This window comes from Neofelis nebulosa, chromosome 10, assembly GCF_028018385.1.
Source record: "Neofelis nebulosa isolate mNeoNeb1 chromosome 10, mNeoNeb1.pri, whole genome shotgun sequence".
Taxonomy (NCBI): Eukaryota; Metazoa; Chordata; class Mammalia; order Carnivora; family Felidae; genus Neofelis; species Neofelis nebulosa.
The window spans coordinates 98732988-98749875 of NC_080791.1; the positions used below are offsets into that span (position 1 = coordinate 98732988).

The following is a 16888-nucleotide window of genomic DNA, read 5'->3' on the forward strand; positions in this document are numbered from 1 at the left end:
AAAAGCACTGAGAATTCTAGCAAAGGGGAGGAGTAACATCATGGGACTCACAACGACTAGAAAACTGAAACGTGGTGAACACACAGATGAGGTGCTACCTATGGGAGAAAACAGCAAAGGACATCTAGGAGAAAAGAGCCTTCACTAGGAAAAAAACAGCTTAAATACCGTTCTAAGAAAAACCCTGAAAACAGGAATGGGTAAGGTGGCAAAGACCAGAATGTTCAAGTGAGGCAAGAAGAGGGAAAAAGGCCCTGGACATTAGTACTGGCCACAGAAATCCCTAACTAAATGCACAGCTCCAGTAAAATAGAGGCGAAGAGAGCAACTAATGACTCCGCATTCTGTAGTCTGGAAAGAAGGGAGGATTCAGAAATAAGGAGTTAGACCGAGGTGCACAGTCAGTGCACTCAGTGCACAGCCTATCCCCAGTGGGGATGGGAAGCCAGCAGGGAAGGGGGAGAGTGGTAAGAGTTCCAAGAAAAGGGCAAAGGAGTTAAAAGTACTTAAAACAATGCTGTACTGAGAAAACCACACAGACTCTGCCACTCCCATCAGTGCTGATACAGGATCAACATGAGGCAAGGCTGCACGAGCCGAAGGAGGCAAAACTAGTGAGGCAGAGACTGACGTGAGTGGACTGGAGGAGGTCTGCCAAATGAGCAGTAGGTAAAGGCAGACCCAGGGGGACCGTTTACCTTCGGAATGGTGGACGGTGCTACGTACTGGGGCCTAACATAACACAGCCCGTGCCCTTCCATACTGAGACTTAAAAAAAAAAAAAAAGCCATGAGGAAGACTATGCAAATATGCTGATTCTGCTCCTCCCTCACAGGAGGACTATTTGTCACCAGAATGCTTTTCAGGGAAACACCAAGAGAAATCCTCATCAATTTCATCAGCCAGAAGGTGCCTTTAAGCCAGCAGGACAGAAGCTGGCAGAGTTATTAATGGCTTTCCCAGCTGCTGAACTCTGTACATCTCTGATTAACTCTCAGAGGGGTATTTGGGAAGGACAAGGGGTGGAGGGAATAAGACTATCTTGTAAAAGATTTTATAAGGGGGGCGCCTGGGTGGCTTGGTCGGTTAAGCGTCCGACTTCGGCTCAGGTCACGATCTCGCGGTCCGTGAGTTCGAGCCCCGCGTCAGGCTCTGGGCTGATGGCTCGGAGCCTGGAGCCTGTTTCCGATTCTGTGTCTCCCTCTCTCTCTGCCCCTCCCCCGTTCATGCTCTGTCTCTCTCTGTCTCAAAAATAAATAAACGTTAAAAAAAAAAATTAAAAAAAAATAAATAAAAGATTTTATAAGGGAAAAAAAACCCACCCTTCAAACAATAAGGCATCCAAGACAAATGCCAAATATAAGAAAATGCTTCTCTGGAACAAGGGAGAGAAACACAGCAGCGACTCTTGCTAAATGCCTGGGATTAATTGCCTCAGAGAGAGGCTATAATTTAAAGGAATGAAAAATACACCTACAGACTGCCGGCTGAGTCCTGACCAGACAGTCAGCTTGTCATTCCTCCTCATGACAAATGGCTCTGACTCGGGCCTTTATAAATGAGGCTCTTGCAGCAAAAAGCTCAAAAGGCCATTGTCCTCTCGACAATACACAGTTGACTTTGCTGAAAATTAGACTATTAAAAAAATAAGTGTCTCCCTATGCTCTTCTGTTTTTATTCAATTTCCAGACAACAGAAGGCCTAGTTGGTATTCCTGTCCCTGGATGGCACAAGTCCTTTCCTTACCCAGGTGCTCTTGGTAAGAAACCGAGGCCCCCATCTCTATGCCAAGGACTGTGCACACGTGTAAGGGTTTAGATATCTGGGAGGAAGGCTCAGGCTCTGGGGGTATCATTCACAGGGGACAACTAAGAGCACGGCCCCCTTGGAACTGCAGAGCTTTAACTTTTCCCTAAGGAACAGTAATAGATAATTACCATTTACAAATTTCTCTCTTCCCTTATTCTACCTTTCATTTCATCTGCACATATTCCATATTCCTACTGTGCATTTTACATTAAAAAACAAATCTAGGGGCGCCTGGGTGGCGCAGTCGGTTAAGCGTCCGACTTCAGCCAGGTCACGATCTCGCGGTCCGTGAGTTCGAGCCCCGCGTCAGGCTCTGGGCTGATGGCTCGGAGCCTGGAGCCTGTTTCCGATTCTGTGTCTCCCTCTCTCTCTGCCCCTCCCCCGTTCATGCTCTGTCTCTCTCTGTCCCAAAATAAAAAAAAAATAAAAAAAAAAAAAAAAAAAAACACCAAATCTATAGGGGCGCCTGGGTGGCTCAGCCGGTTAAGCGGCCGACTTCGGCTCAGGTCATGATCTCGCGGTCTGTGAGTTTGAGCCCGGCGTCGGGCTCTGTGCTGACAGCTCAGAGCCTGGAGCCTGTTTCGGATTCTGTGTCTCCCTCTCTCTGACCCTCCCCCTGTTCATGCTCTGTCTCTCTCTGTCTCAAAAATAAATAAACATTAAAAAAAAAAAAATTAAAAAAAAAAACAAAAAACCAATCTATATCTCTAAGTGGTTATGCCCTCCTTCCCCCACACCCTCCCCTCCTGGCTGTTTAATTCTTTCCTTCTGTGTTTTCCCCTTCTATACCCAAGTACAATCCACACATATTCCCTTTTCCTTCTCTTCTAGCATTCCTCAAAATGAATATTCATATGTATTTTACTTGCCCAGAAAGAATGCTAATTCTAAAGTTGCTGAGCAATAGCCTATACTTCCAAGCAATAGGCTCAAAATCCTCAAGGAAAGAGCTAGAATTTAGATAGGCATATATTTTAGAAATGTGTTGGGGCTCTCCAGGTACCAGATATCCTATTCCTGATCCCCAGGAAGTCTCCCCACTTCTCTGAGACTTTTCATTATTCTGCCTCTGCTGAACACAAAGCAGGTTCATCTAAGGTAGTTAGCTCCAACAAAGATCTGAGCACTTTAGGGGTAAACTTCAGAAATTATCCACTCTGATTTTACAAATCAGACACTGAGGCATAGGGTGTGAAAGGGACTTGCCCAAGATCAAATCTGTCAAGTAACAAATTTGACTCAGCCTAAACTAGAACCCGGGCCACTCTCTACACAGGAGTTGTCAGGCTAAGGGGGCAGCAGGCACTGATGAGTGATCCCAGGTCCCACCGCAGCTGCTCTAGGAGTCACTTGGTGTTTTACTAATTTAGTTCAAAACTGGTTCAAGTAGGAGTCAAAAAGGACTCAGGCAACATTTCATTTGGAGAAGTAGGAAGTGAGACAGCTGAGCTTTCGCAGCTCATTTCCCAGGAACATTCACAAACAGGCCCCACTCTTAGAAAACACCAAGCCTCTTACACCCAATACTTAACATTCAGTCCTCATATGTTCTCTCCTCTATTTCGCCCACTGCTTCCTAAGTGGTTTTCCTGCATCCATACACTTGCCACTTTAGGTCACCCCAACCAATGCTGTCCGAATTAGCTGCCTCAAATACATCTTCAATAACTTCCCCCAGATAAAAATACGATCCAGGGGCGCCCAGATGGCTCAGTTGGTTAAGTGTCTGACTTCGGCTCAGGTCATGATCTCATGGTTTGTGAGTTTGAGTCCTGCATCACGCCCTCTGCTGTCAGCACAGAGCCCGCTTCAGATCCACTGTCTCCCTCTCTCTCTGCCCCTCCCCTGTACTCTCTCTCTCTCTCTCCCTTCCTAAAATAAATAAACATTAAAGAAAATAATAATAAAGTCCAAACTTTCAGCCAGACATTCCAGGCCCTCAGTTCAGGCCTTTCTGATCTTCTCTATCACATTACAAGCATTCTGTAGCTCTAGCCACAGATTTATTCAGGGTCCCTGAATATCTTTATTTATACAGGGTCCCCTGTAAATCATCTATCTCTGGGCTTTTGCTTACGCTGCTCCCTTTTAATCTCTTAGATTCTACTGTACCTATCTCCTGTACCCTAACTTCATCCTCCACATCACTTCATCTAAGTCCTATGCAGTCTTCCCACCCAGTTGAAACCCATGGAGCCTCCTCACATCTCCCCAAATACTCTCTTCCCTTCATAGAACGCTGCTCTGTATTTTAGTGCTACCTTATTACAGTCTGTCTCGGAAGTTATTATGTAAAAATCTGCTCCCGTTATTTCATAGCCTAAAACTCTTCAATGACTCCCTTCACCTACAAAATAAAGTTTACCTCCGTTGCAAGGTACAGGAGACTCTCCAAAGATCTGGTGCCACCTTAAGTCTCAGGGCTCATCTCCTGCCACATATCTTGGACTTTAAAATCTAGTCAAACTTATCAACAAGGGAATTTCTGAAATATTCCATGCTATTTCACGTTTCTGTGACTGTGCATTTATTTGTCTTTCTCCCAAGTATGTCTAGAAGTAAAGGGCCTGTTGTAATATGTATAACTTTCTCTTTTATAAACCCACCTTGTAGGGGCGCCTGGGTGGCTCAGTCGGTTGAAGGTCCAACTTCGGGTCAGGTCATGATCTCACGGTTTGTGGGTTTGAGCCTTGCATCGGGCTCTGTGCTGACAGTGTGGAGCCCTGCTTGGGATTCTCTCTCTCTCTCTCTCTCTCTCTGTCTCTCTCTGTCTCTCTCTGCCCCTTCCCCATTCACACTTTCTCTCTCAAAAATAAATAAGTAAAAACTTATAAAAAAAAATGAATAAACCCACCTTGTAAAAGAAGCAATCAACCACTACAAAAATCAAGTAAGTGAAATTATTGAAAACTCTCTGGTAAAAAGGAAGAGAACAGTTCCTTATCTCATCCCACTTTAAGAACGACTTCTGGGGGCGCCTGGGTGGCGCAGTCGGTTAAGCGTCCGACTTCAGCCAGGTCACGATCTCGCGGTCCGTGAGTTCGAGCCCCGCGTCAGGCTCTGGGCTGACGGCTCGGAGCCTGGAGCCTGTTTCCGGTTCTGTGTCTCCCTCTCTCTCTGCCCCTCCCCCGTTCATGCTATGTCTCTCTCTGTCCCAAAAATTAAAAAAAAAAAAAAAAAAAAAAAAAAAACGTTGAAAGAACGACTTCTGTATAACACCACCACTCACCAAATACAGCTCATTGCCTGATTCCTGACTGTTCTAACAGGTTGCAGTCCATAAAGAGAATAGCTTTAAAGTGTGTTTCCTTTGAATTTCTCTTCTACTTCTAATATCAAAGAGTCTATGGTTTGTAAGTTAAAGAAAAGAACAAAAGCAACTCTTCTTCAAAATGAAGTAGACGAGAACACTCTCCAAAGATTTACTCTTCCTTTTCTTGGCTGCAGTTATGTATCTGTTATTAGCAGGCAGACTCCCACAGGAGTCCCGGAAATTCTGGGCACAGAAGAGAGAGCAAGAACAAGTACTACCAATGGCATGTAGCTTCACTCCACTGGAATTTCTAGCCACGAGAACTTGAAGCAAGTATACGAGCCTCACAAAGCTGCCAGGATTTCGCCTATAGACAGACGATAAGAATAGCATTATTTGGTTTCTAACGTGCTTTCTTTGCCATGACTCAACTAAATTTCAGTTACGGCAAAAGGGCAGGTGAAGAATATTAAATTCTGAACTAAAAGCAAGCAACTCCTCTTATGTCAACCCAATCAGATGGCAGAGCTGAGTGACAGCCTTCAGAACTCTCAGCTACATCATACACCGAAAAGACCTTTTAACAACTTCCTTGCTAGAAGGTGTCTAGCAAGGGGACCATTAAAGGAGCAGTCCTTTCTGTATGAGGCTCTCTGCACGTGTGTATGGGGTACTGTTAGAACACTTCATTCCAAACTAAGGAACCAGAACCCATCTCTGGCACCCAGACGTTACTGTCATACAACGAAACATTTTTGCCTGTTCAGTCATAATATGGATTTCTGGGTAAAAGGAACTCAAACACAACCAGATAAATTAGAAAAATGAAGAAAACAGATGTAATAGATCTAAAGTGATTTCATCTTAAGGCTGAAAGCCTAGAATTCTCACTGAGACGTTTTTCCAAAGTAAGCCTAATGTCACAACGGTGAATGAAGAACTTGCTCTCTTCTGAGCTAGCAACAACTTGAAGTGAATATAATTCCCCTGTGGCTGGGACGTGTGGTGGAGATATTTGCGACTGATCTCGTCTGAAGCTTCTCCAATTGTCATCAGCTCTGGGTATTCTTTGCCTTGGAAGGCAAAGCAGTTACAAAAAGAGGCAAGAAGGGCAAGAAATGAACTACGGATGATTCTGGGATTATACGTACATTTAGAGTAACAGATAACATGAGGAAGGGGGTGAGGATAACGGGAACAATAGACATATACCACCTCTTGTGCAGGCCTTAGCGACTTCTGGGATACAGCACTTCACCACAGGGCTTCAAAAAAGCTTCCCTCTCTTTCCAAAGGGATGGTGAAAATTAAAATGGCAGTTTTCCTTATGCTTATTTGCCTTCTACATTCTAGCAGGTGGTCTGGGCTCAAAAGCATGCAGACAGCAATGTCAGCGACAGCCACACCTTTACCCTGCTTGTGAATATCTTTATGCAAAGACAGATGCTGAACGCTTCAGGACAGACCTTCTGACAGCGGGTTTCTGGATGCCCTGTTTGTGCATTTTGATAAACACAGGGACCCTGCAGTCTCAATTCTGGCCACAGACAGAGATGAATGGCAGGAGATGATGCCTGCCTGGATAGATGGTCATTAATCCAGACCACAAAAGAACAGAAAATTTAACCTGCTGCCGACCAACCTTCAAAGTTATCTTCCCTAGAGATAAATCTAGATAGTCTTCTTCCACAGCAAGCTCAGGGAGCAAGAGCTCAAATGTGGTTCTACATCATTTTTAAAGGTTTTTAAATCTGCAGGACAATAAAAGCCAGACAGTAAATATGTTTACTCCTGTTCTCAAATCTCAGACATGTCTGATTTTGGTTGTCTCTGTATCCTTATTTTAAAAAATACTACAGTGGAGTAAATACCTCATTAGGTTATTATAAGAATTAAATGAGGGGCGCCTGAGTGGCTCAATTGGTTAAGCGGCAGACTTCGGCTCAGGTCATGATCGCATGGCTCGTGAGTTTGAGCCCCGCGTTGGGCTCTGTGCTGACAACTCATAGCCTGAAGCCTGCTTCAGATTCTGTGTCTCCCTCCCCACCCCCTGTGCCCCTCCCCTGCTCCCACTCTGTGTCTTTCTCTCTCAAAAATAAAAACATTAAAAAAAATTTTTTTAAAGAATTAAACAAGATTTATATATATAAATATATTTTTATATATTACAAATATTTTATATGTTATAGAATACATATGAAAAATATTATCATAGGTGATAGACGATGGAAAAGAATCAAAAAAGATGGGATCTGGGGACTCTCTACACCTGGAAGGGACAAGGTAGATAACACCAAAATGATTCCCGGCTTAGCAAATGGGGCGAGAACTGAAGATGTTGAAGTGGGATGGCAAAGGCAGGAGCACGGCGTGTTGTGCAGGCAAGGAAACCAGTAGAGCAGTTTCTCTTAACAGCCCCCTAAGTGTTAGGAAGATTCCAGGTCCTGTCTAACTTACCTGCTTCTCTGTACCTGAAAGAACTATACATTATGATCATATGAGCTTCTGACTTTCCTTCTATCATCAAAGCTAAGGAAAAGGACTGAGGCAGAGAAATTAAAATGGGTGGATACAGGGGTACCTGGGTGGCTTAGTCGGTTAAGTTTCCAACCCTTGATTTCAGCTCAGGTCATGATCTCGTGGTTCGTGAGATCGAGCCCTGTGTTGGGCTCAGTGCTGACAGCGCGGAGCCTGCTTGGAATTCTCTCCCTCCCTCTCTCTGTCCCTCCCCTGTTCTCATGCACCCATGAACCCTGTCTTTCAAAATAAATAAACTTTAAAAAAATGGTTAACAATGGGCTGACACATTCCCTCAGTTCTCTCTCATTCCCTCCTAGAGTACCTAGAAGTTAAGAGAAGAGAAGCAGCCGCAGGCAGCACTCAGTTTACAACAGGGGGAGGAGAGCAGGGAAAGAGAAAGAATGAACAGACGGGAACTCAGCATCAACCAGCCAGCAACATCCTTCACTAGGAGACCTGGACTACTAATATTGAGGTGACTAATCCACAGCTGCTATTAAAAACAAGATTACAGTCTGCATCAGCTCAAAAAGAAAGGCAAACACCCCGGCAAGGGACTTTCAGAGGAGCATTAGAGAAATCAGCCCATTGTTACCAACCAGGGAGCAACAGAAGACCCCTAGGGAGAAATAATGGTAAGTCAGTGCATGAAAGGTGAAGAAGGCAATGTAAATTCAGGTCGCGCTGAAGCCAGGGGGAAGGTGAGAGCACAGGTGGGCTGTGGGGAGCACAGGGAGGAGGGAGTCTGACACAGGAAAATCGAGGGGGAAGGAAGGGGAGAGGGAGGAGGTGGTAGCAGAAGAAAGAGAAGGTAAGATGAGAACAGAACATTTTAAACTAATCCAGAACTCCATTGTGAAGGACAAGTCACGAGGCAAGATACAGCTCAAAGGCATAAGCCCCACGTTTCACCACTGCAAAGAGATTACACAGCCTTCTAAACGTGCATGGAGGGAGGCTATGCAACCTGCACTGACTCCCAGAGCTCCCCAGGATTACTGAGGCTTTTCAGCAGTACTCAGTCCCAGCAGCGTCGGCACATACCTGAAACTGCTTCTCTGAATAGACCCCAGAGCTGAAAAAATGATCATATCTGCAGGGGAACATATTTCACTACTGGTATCTGTCTGGGTAAGGGAGTGGAGACTCTCCCTCACTGCTGGTATATGCACCCACCTTCCCCTAGAGTGGACTGAAGGGAGAATGACATGTGCTGGGAGCCAGAGGGCAGCCGATGAGAGAGGATCAGGGCCCCTGCTCCAAGAGCCACCACCGCGGCTTCAGGGCATCCCTGCATTTCTTTCATGTTTGTTTCTTCCCCAGACAAAAGAACCGCCTATTCAGTCGGCCTTTTGCTTCCAAGTACACAATTGCTAGCATGTTTAAGGACCATATCAGAAAGGCAAATTGGTATAAAGGTTGTTTCCACCTCCTTAGTCATCTTTAGCAAAAAGATTTCTCCAACACATCTTAAAGCTCTATTGCAAGGTGGCTCCTGGGGAACTATCCATTCAGCTCACGGAAGAGGAAGGTTGAGAAGGAGGCAAGAACTCTTAACATCCCAGACCTGACCAGGTGATGTCAAGATAGAGAAGGAAAAAAAGGAAAATGACTGACAGGCTGTCCTATTCCAATGCTGTCAGCAAAAAAAGGAGAAAAAAATTAATGCTTAACCACCTCTCTCTCTCTCTTGTTTTGCATATTTGAGAGTATCAAAATATAGGAATCAAAACAAGAGCTAAGCGTCCTATTTGATATAAACCAGGAATGGAAATTCTTTCAGAATGGAAAGAAACACAGTGAATGGTTAGAAAGGTGAGGAGCAGGAGGTCAGAGAGTTCAAACACAGCAGTGACACTGGGGTGTTTAATCCTGTGCACAGGGCTGACCCTGCTCCTTTACCTCACCCCCATCATCCAATCGACCACTCAAAAACACCAGAAGAGCAAGGAATCACCTCTCAAACTACCACATTAGTTTGACAGGCAACTTTCAAAGGATCCTAATGGGGGAGGTTGCAGGAGGGAGATAGTTTAAGCAATGGAGTAGGACCTCAAAGAATCAGTGTGATTCAAGGGTACGAAGGGACCTGTCTTTAGGGAAATCCAGATATTTCTTTTTTTTCTTTTTTTCAATTTTTAATGTTTACTTATTATTTGGAGACACAGAGAGAGGGAGACACAGAATCCTAAGCAGGCTCCAGGCTCTGAGCTGTCAGCACAGAGCCCAAGGCTGGGCTCAAACTCACGGACCGCGAGATCATGACCTGAGCAAAGCCAGACGCTTAACTGACTGAGCTACCCAGGCACCTCCAGATATTTCTGTTATTTCTAATCTCTATACCTACTCTGCTTAATAAAAAATACCAACCATCCTTTCTCTCTGACATTGTGAAAACAGGCCATGAGAAGCACTTCCATAGCCACTGTTCATGCAAAAGGGAAATAACGGTGCTGCCTATGTAGCAGCAGCCATCTTCTCCAGCCTGGCCTGGGGCCAACGGGCCATCTCTCCCACAGGCTCCATGAAACAGCAGCACAACTGCCAGAGGTGGCAGTACCCTGCACATTTTAACCCCCTTCCCCTCACCCCATCCTGCTACTCACACATAAGAACTTTGGGGTTTGAAGCAAGAAAGGTCAACCACTGCTGCTTGGACAGTGGTCAACTTAGAAGCACACACAGCTTGGGAGGACAGGGAAGAAAGCAAGCTGAGTAGGTACTTACTCAAAGTCCTCAAACTCCAAGTCGGTTCCCTCTACTGATGGGCCCTGGTTGTCTGAGGAAGAGGAGGAGGTGGAGGAACGGAGCCGGTTCTGCTGATAGCGCATGGAGCGCTGGCGAATACTGTCTCTCCGTGAGAGATACTGGATCATCCTCTGGGCGTAGTATGCGGCAGGAGATAATCTGAGAGAGACAGAGATGGACAAACACAAACTAGCACTAATGTGGGGAATACTGTGAAAGACAGTAAATCCAGCTCTCCCTGCTGAGGCGAACTCCGGAGACGTGAAAAATAAAGGGCATTTAACTCACCAGGAGGTCTGTACTGCACAATATGCTTATTAGACTACCACCCGTGTTTCTGTTCCGAGAGGAGGCAAAGAGGCTGTGTAATCAGTCATCATCTGCTCAATAGCTGCCCCCTCCCAAGGGGATAACACTGGACCTTCCTTTTTTAGTTTCTTTAGGGACCCATTTTAGCCTCTCAGGGTGCCATTCATACAGATTTACAGCCTTCTTCAACCATCCAGACTCAAAATATAAGAAACGAAAAGGGACCACAGCCACCATCTAAAGGCCAGCTCTCCCTTCATTTTATACAAGAGAATAGAGGCCAGGAGATGGCAAAATGGACATGACTAGAGAAGGTACTATCTTCACCAGGTCTTCTTTCTTCTCCAACAGATCCACATAGCTCCATATTTGCCCTAGCTCCCTAAAGTGAGCTCTCTGAACCTCTCAGCTCTAATGGGTTACTCACAGACATTCGTAACACAGAGAAAATATTCAGGATTGAAAAAGAGAGTAAAATATACTCAGGAAAACAAAATCTCACAGGGAAGAAAAGCTTTTTCTATTTCTTACAATAGAGCATCCGAGGTGACATGGGCACTAAGCAATACAGGAGGCAACAGTTATTCCTTTTTCTCCTTCCTTACTGTGGCTATTCTCAGTGAATTAGTGTAGACCTCTAGTCTGTGTCTTAGTGTCTTCATACCCCTGAAAACGCCTAGTGTCTCCTACAATTTACCACATTCCCTTTCTCAAGTTTTTCCTCCGTCTTTCACAAGACTGCTATATACTAAGGAAGTGAGAGAAGAACAATACACTTTGACTCAACAATTCCACTAGGAATCTTATCATATAGAAAAACACAAGGATATATACATGTTGTTAGCATTAGTGAAAAACTAGGAAATGTCTCAAATGCCCACCAACAGGTTAAAGAAATAAACTATATCCATACAAAGAAACATTATGTAACTATTAAAAAGAATAAATCATCCCTATACACACACAAGAAAAACCCTCTAAAACAAAAATTTGAGTGGGAGAAAAACTGAAGAATGGTATGCATATACTAATATGTACACAAAAACATATGTTTCTGTAATTAGAACAAAAAACTAAAGGAAACACAGCAATTCTAATGAGGATTCCTGGGAATCTTAACTTCTATAATGTTTGAACATAAAAGGAAAAAAAGTATGTATGTGTGTACACACACATAACACATATATATTTAATGGAAATCTGGAAAAACTGACTGAGAATGGAAATAATTAACAGTTACATCCAAATGGTAGGGAAAGTATTTACAAAATCTTGCTGCCCTACATTTCCTTACCCCTAAACAAAGTTTCTGGGAAAACCTCAGTGTGTCTACTGACTCAGAACAAAAGGAGATTCTGCAGTCACCTGCTATAGGAACTAAGGCTGTCTCTGAAATGCCAGTCATCAGAGGTGGTATCCTTCTGGGCAATCATCAAATGGAATTCCCAAGAAGGCCAAATGACAATCTTTGGAACTCAAAAGTCTTTGCTACAGAACAATATACTGCATTTGGCATCACTGAATCCAAATCATACAGCAGGTCGGCATAGGATACACAGATGTCTTGGCCAAGATCATCAGAGTACAAGAATCATTTCTTAAAAGTCTCAATGTGTGGAGCTTCCATTATCCATGTGGGCCCCTGTTGCCATGCATTTTGCAAGGATGAATCAAGAATCTTAAATTTTCAAGAGACAAAAGTCAGCACTCTTGAGTTGTTCCTTTACCTACTAAATATACAGAAATTTTCCAGAAGTCAGCCATTGATGGTTAAATTGTCAAGTCAACCAGACTAGAAAAGAGTGTAAAAAACATTTCAAGAGCAGAATGAAGATTCTTCTTCTGGAATGGATTCTGAAAAGTGTCTGTAAGTATACACATTTCTCAGTTGTTAACCCACCCTAGTAACTAATGGGAAAATTATATTATTGGCGACAGAAGTAGAAAGAATGTTGATGCAGACAATAAGATTGCCCTTTTATGTAAGGGCGCAATTTTAGCACTAGGTAACCTAATTGTTTAATTTCACTATGGCATAGGAATTCCTTCTAAGCTACAAAACCATGCATCAATGGCAAAGAAAAAGGGATTCCTGGCACAATTATTAAATACAAGTACATCCTGGCCTCGTCTTTGTAGGTAGCCAGAGGGAAGCTAAGGATCTGAATGCTGAATCATCTCACAAACACTTTGACCTATATATACTGTGTAGGGTGAAGTCTAAGAGGAAAAACTAATTAAACAACCAGCAATGAGGTAGCAATCATCCTCTTACTGAAGAGCTGTATAATCACCAAACTCTGAAGTGTTCCAAGCAAATATTTTTAATGTTTAATAAATTGCAAGTTTTCTTCAAGGAAGAATATTTTCTCCTCCAAGAAAACCTATTTTGTGTTCAGAGGGAAAATGTAAAAATAGCAACACCACAAAGTATGACACTTTCTGTGATAAAGAGATCTGAGTGGGAGTAAATAAAAGATTTATTACATGAAAGGAAGACAAATAATGGTCTTTAAGAATTACCATTAAACTTTGTCAGGTTAAAAATTCTGGGGATGAGATTCCTATAGCTGTCCTAAAAGAAACTATTTTATAGCAAGAAGTTCTCTGTCTTAGTGTTTCAGAGTCATTTATTTGATTGATGCCAAAAATTTCTTTCTTTTATTTAGGACTTATTACTTTTAAGTATGATTAGAGACATACACTTCCATGTTTGGCCGTCATCTCAGCTGCCTCCCCATATTCCCTGGTCCTTGGATTTGCCATTTCTGGGGTATGGAAAAGGAAGCAAGAGGGTAATGGGGAATCTTTTCATTAGTCTCTCAGAAAGAACACTCAGTATCATGACACTACTGTGGCCAACAACAAAATCACTCAATATCCCTAGAATGAACCTTATCTACAGGCCTTTCCAGGCTTGAAATTCTTAATCTAAAGCAAAGCTCACTGGAGTGCCTAGGTGGCTCAGTTGGCTAAGCGCCCGACTTTTGGCTCAGGTCATGATCTCACAGTTCGTGGGGTTGAGCCCCACGTGGGGCTCTATGCTCACAGCTCAGAGCCTAGAGCCTGCTTCAGATTCTGTGTCTCCCTCTCTCTCTACCCCTCCCCCATCCGTTCTCTCTCAAGAATAACCTTAAAGAATACATTAAAAAACAAATAAAAATAAAGCAAAGCTCATTTAGCTTTTATCTAATTGTTAACTTGCCAACCCCACCATTATAAATTACTCTTTCTTTTGGCAAAGCCTCACAATGAGCTCTAGTGTTGCCTAAAAGATGTTATCCCTTTTTGAGGTCATTAACAGAATCAGTTAAGTCTAGTTGTAACAACACCAAAGGACTGCTCGCTATATAAATGTTATACATCAACTTGACACCCCATCCTTGGTCCTCAATTTCCAGTATCAGGTAAGGGTGGGCCTTGAACTCATTTAAATGTTTTCTTTTGTTTTTTAAATCCCTTCAAGAACTCTTCAAATACCTTCTAATCAGTGTAAGGTAAATGCTTTAATAAAATGGCAACTTGTTCTTTTTGGTTACCCTTTTGTCAGTCATCTCTTCCTTTAGGTGGCATCCAAAAATTGAACATCTGAATGAGCTTGATTTCTGCCTTTTGATGATCTAAATTCTCTCTCAAATGAGAGCAAGTAGGATTTTTTGTTAGCTGGTTAGTTTTAATTTGTAAGTAATTTCCCTACTAATAAAAACTTGTTTCCCTTTTGGCTGTCCCTTTGAATGGCAACAGCCTCCCTGATTAGCAAAAAAGAAGTATCCTGTGACTCTGCCAGTGGCCTCCTCAGGTCCCTCCTCTAAGTGCCCCACTTATAGGAATGAGCCCCAAAGGACAAGAGCTCAGTCACAACTCCCTGTCATCAGAGGTTCTGTTCACTTACCTGCAACACTTCCCAATCACCTGAACCACCTGTCTCAAAACTGTAACTGAAGAGTAAAAGAGCACCAGGACCAGAGAGGCACAGAATGGGGCTTCCAACAGCTTGGCAACCCCAAGGGCAGCCCCTCCCCCCCACCTAGTGCCATTTCTCACTTTGGCCTTACCTCGCTGGGTCTGGGTAAATTGGGTGCTCTCTGGATCCTGCTCCATCATAACGGGATAATGAAATGAGGGAAGACTCCAGCAGCCTCCTAGCAGAGATTAAAAAAATGGCAATAATCCCTGTCAATTACCAACTCAGAGGTCATTCATAAGGAAAAATAGGGGGAGAGATAAATAACATCCCCCTTTGCAGCTAACGGACACCTATTATCTGGGATCACACCCTTCCTACAAACTAAATAAATAAACAAATGAGCTACAGAGCTCCCACACTGGGTATGGCCACTGTACATGCTGAATACTGCTCTTCAGTGAGAAATGAACAAGTGCTTCAGAGACATGATCTTATTTCTATTTGTAGTATCTCCAGCAGACAAATAGGAGGTGGGGATCAACACAGGAGGGGAAAATTAGGCATACCCAGAGATTATCATGTAGTGCCAACATTTATCTTGGTGTTCAGTTCCTCCATGTTACCCTAATCCACATTCCCTTATCTTCTACTCATTCTGCTCTGCCTACACCCTTTTTGTGAGAAGGAGTACTCCTCAGGCTCTCTTAACAACTGACAAAAATCTTTAATTATATAATCTAGCCCAATCATAAATTCAACTGAGCATATATGATACACCCACATTTTATTGAGTACTTTTTTGGTGCCAGGTGAATACTAAGCACTTCACATATATTTCTTTACTTAAATCTCACCATAACCTGGAAAGGGAGGCATTACTATACAAACATGAGAACACTGGGCCTAAAAGTTAAGCATATGGCACTGTGGCACAGGGCTATTAAATGACAGCACCAGGACTCCAATGAAGTTCTGTGAACTCCAAAATGCTTCAAACCAGGATGCTATACTGTAGGACCTTGTAGGCTCCAGGCAGGTAAAAAGTGTGTATGTATCCACTGTGAGTCCAAGCTAGAAGGTGGGCTTTGTATCACTGGCTCTTCTGTTTTTTAAGGGAAGCCAGAAATCTGGACTTCTCCAAGTAATCTCCTGACAGTTAAAGTTTAGCTAAAACATTTTTTTCCCTCTTTGTACAGGGGCCACTTTAAACACATCTGATAAATGTGGCCCAGGGACCCCCTAGTTTGCCATGTCTGCCACACTGCTTCCCAATTCAAATGTGCCTTGGCAGCCAATCAAGCTCCTGCCAGAGAACACATTTCAAAGGAAATGGTCTCAGAAAGAAATGCATATTGTTCCTCTCCAGCAGCATCTTGCCTGGCTCTCCCGGGAACAGGTCTCCGGCTCCCTGCCAGACTCTTCTTTAAAGCAGATCTGCAGGATAAGGACAGCAGCTACCAATCTTTTCCAATTGAGTTAATTCAATTCACTGTTATTAAAACCAGCTGGCTTTAGGTATAGTCATGTGCAGTCACTTTATCCCAGCAACTGGCTCACCAGAGCATTTCCCCTAACAGCCTGGAAAAGAGATCTAGCAGAGGCCCTGTCAAGCTGGCTTGCTACCTTTCCTGCCCAGGACAACCAACTGTTACATGACGCTTTCTATCTAGACAAGGCCTATAACCCCCACACATAAGACCCTTTACACAGTCCTACTACTGATGGGAGAGAACATTACAATGTAACCAATGAGGCAGAGAAGAAAGCAATAAAATACATCTCTCGGGTTGAAAACCTGAATCTTCAATGGTATCACTGTTTACAGCAGCAAAAATGCCATGTTTCATCAATTCTAAGAGCCACCCTCCCATTTATAATATGTCTGAAATTGGGATGTATCTTATAAATGCATGACGCCGTTTAATTGGCAGGATTTTTTTTCTTTTCATTAGGGTCACATAAAATAATGACTAAAATAATGGTATGTCTCGGAGTTTTGCACCACAGAATGTTAGAGGAAGGGGCAGTGAGAGGCACACAGACTGGAGAGAGAAGAAAAGTGAAATTTCGAGAGGAGTATCTATTCAGGACTTTTATGCCATCTTAGATAAATACTTGTTCACTACTAATGAATTAGTTCTAGGAATTGGAAGGTTGGAGAATAGAAGCAAGACCTGGGAGCAGCTGACTTCCCTGGAACACCGAGAGGTTTGTTCCATCCCAAAGGGCTCTGGAGTCAGTCCTGGCCATAACAGCCCTGGCTTGTTATCCTCCAAATGGCTGCTTAGTAAGCAGAAGCCCTTTGGCAAAGAGCATCCTGCAGAGGGACCAACACATATCCT

The 16888-nt window shown here is 43.4% G+C and overlaps 1 protein-coding gene across 10 annotated transcripts in view; it reads right to left on the reverse strand.

Annotated features, from left to right (window-relative positions):
• AMBRA1 (autophagy and beclin 1 regulator 1) overlaps positions 1 to 16888 on the reverse strand; it is a 181631-nt gene that overhangs the window by 97720 nt on the left and 67023 nt on the right. For 6 of the 10 annotated variants that reach the window (XR_009249969.1, XM_058688803.1, XM_058688802.1 and 3 more), the window contains 2 exons: positions 14695 to 14781; positions 10310 to 10489 (listed from right to left, as the gene is read on the reverse strand). The exons of 2 other annotated variants lie outside the window; for them this stretch is intronic. Coding sequence is in view for 7 of the 8 variants with exons in the window: in XM_058688803.1 (XP_058544786.1) it covers positions 10310 to 10489; positions 14695 to 14781 (267 nt within the window). In the remaining variant the exon portion in view is untranslated. The remainder of the gene's footprint in view (positions 1 to 10309; positions 10490 to 14694; positions 14782 to 16888) is intronic. 2 more of the 10 variants (XM_058688807.1, XM_058688810.1) reach the window with 1 other exon arrangement.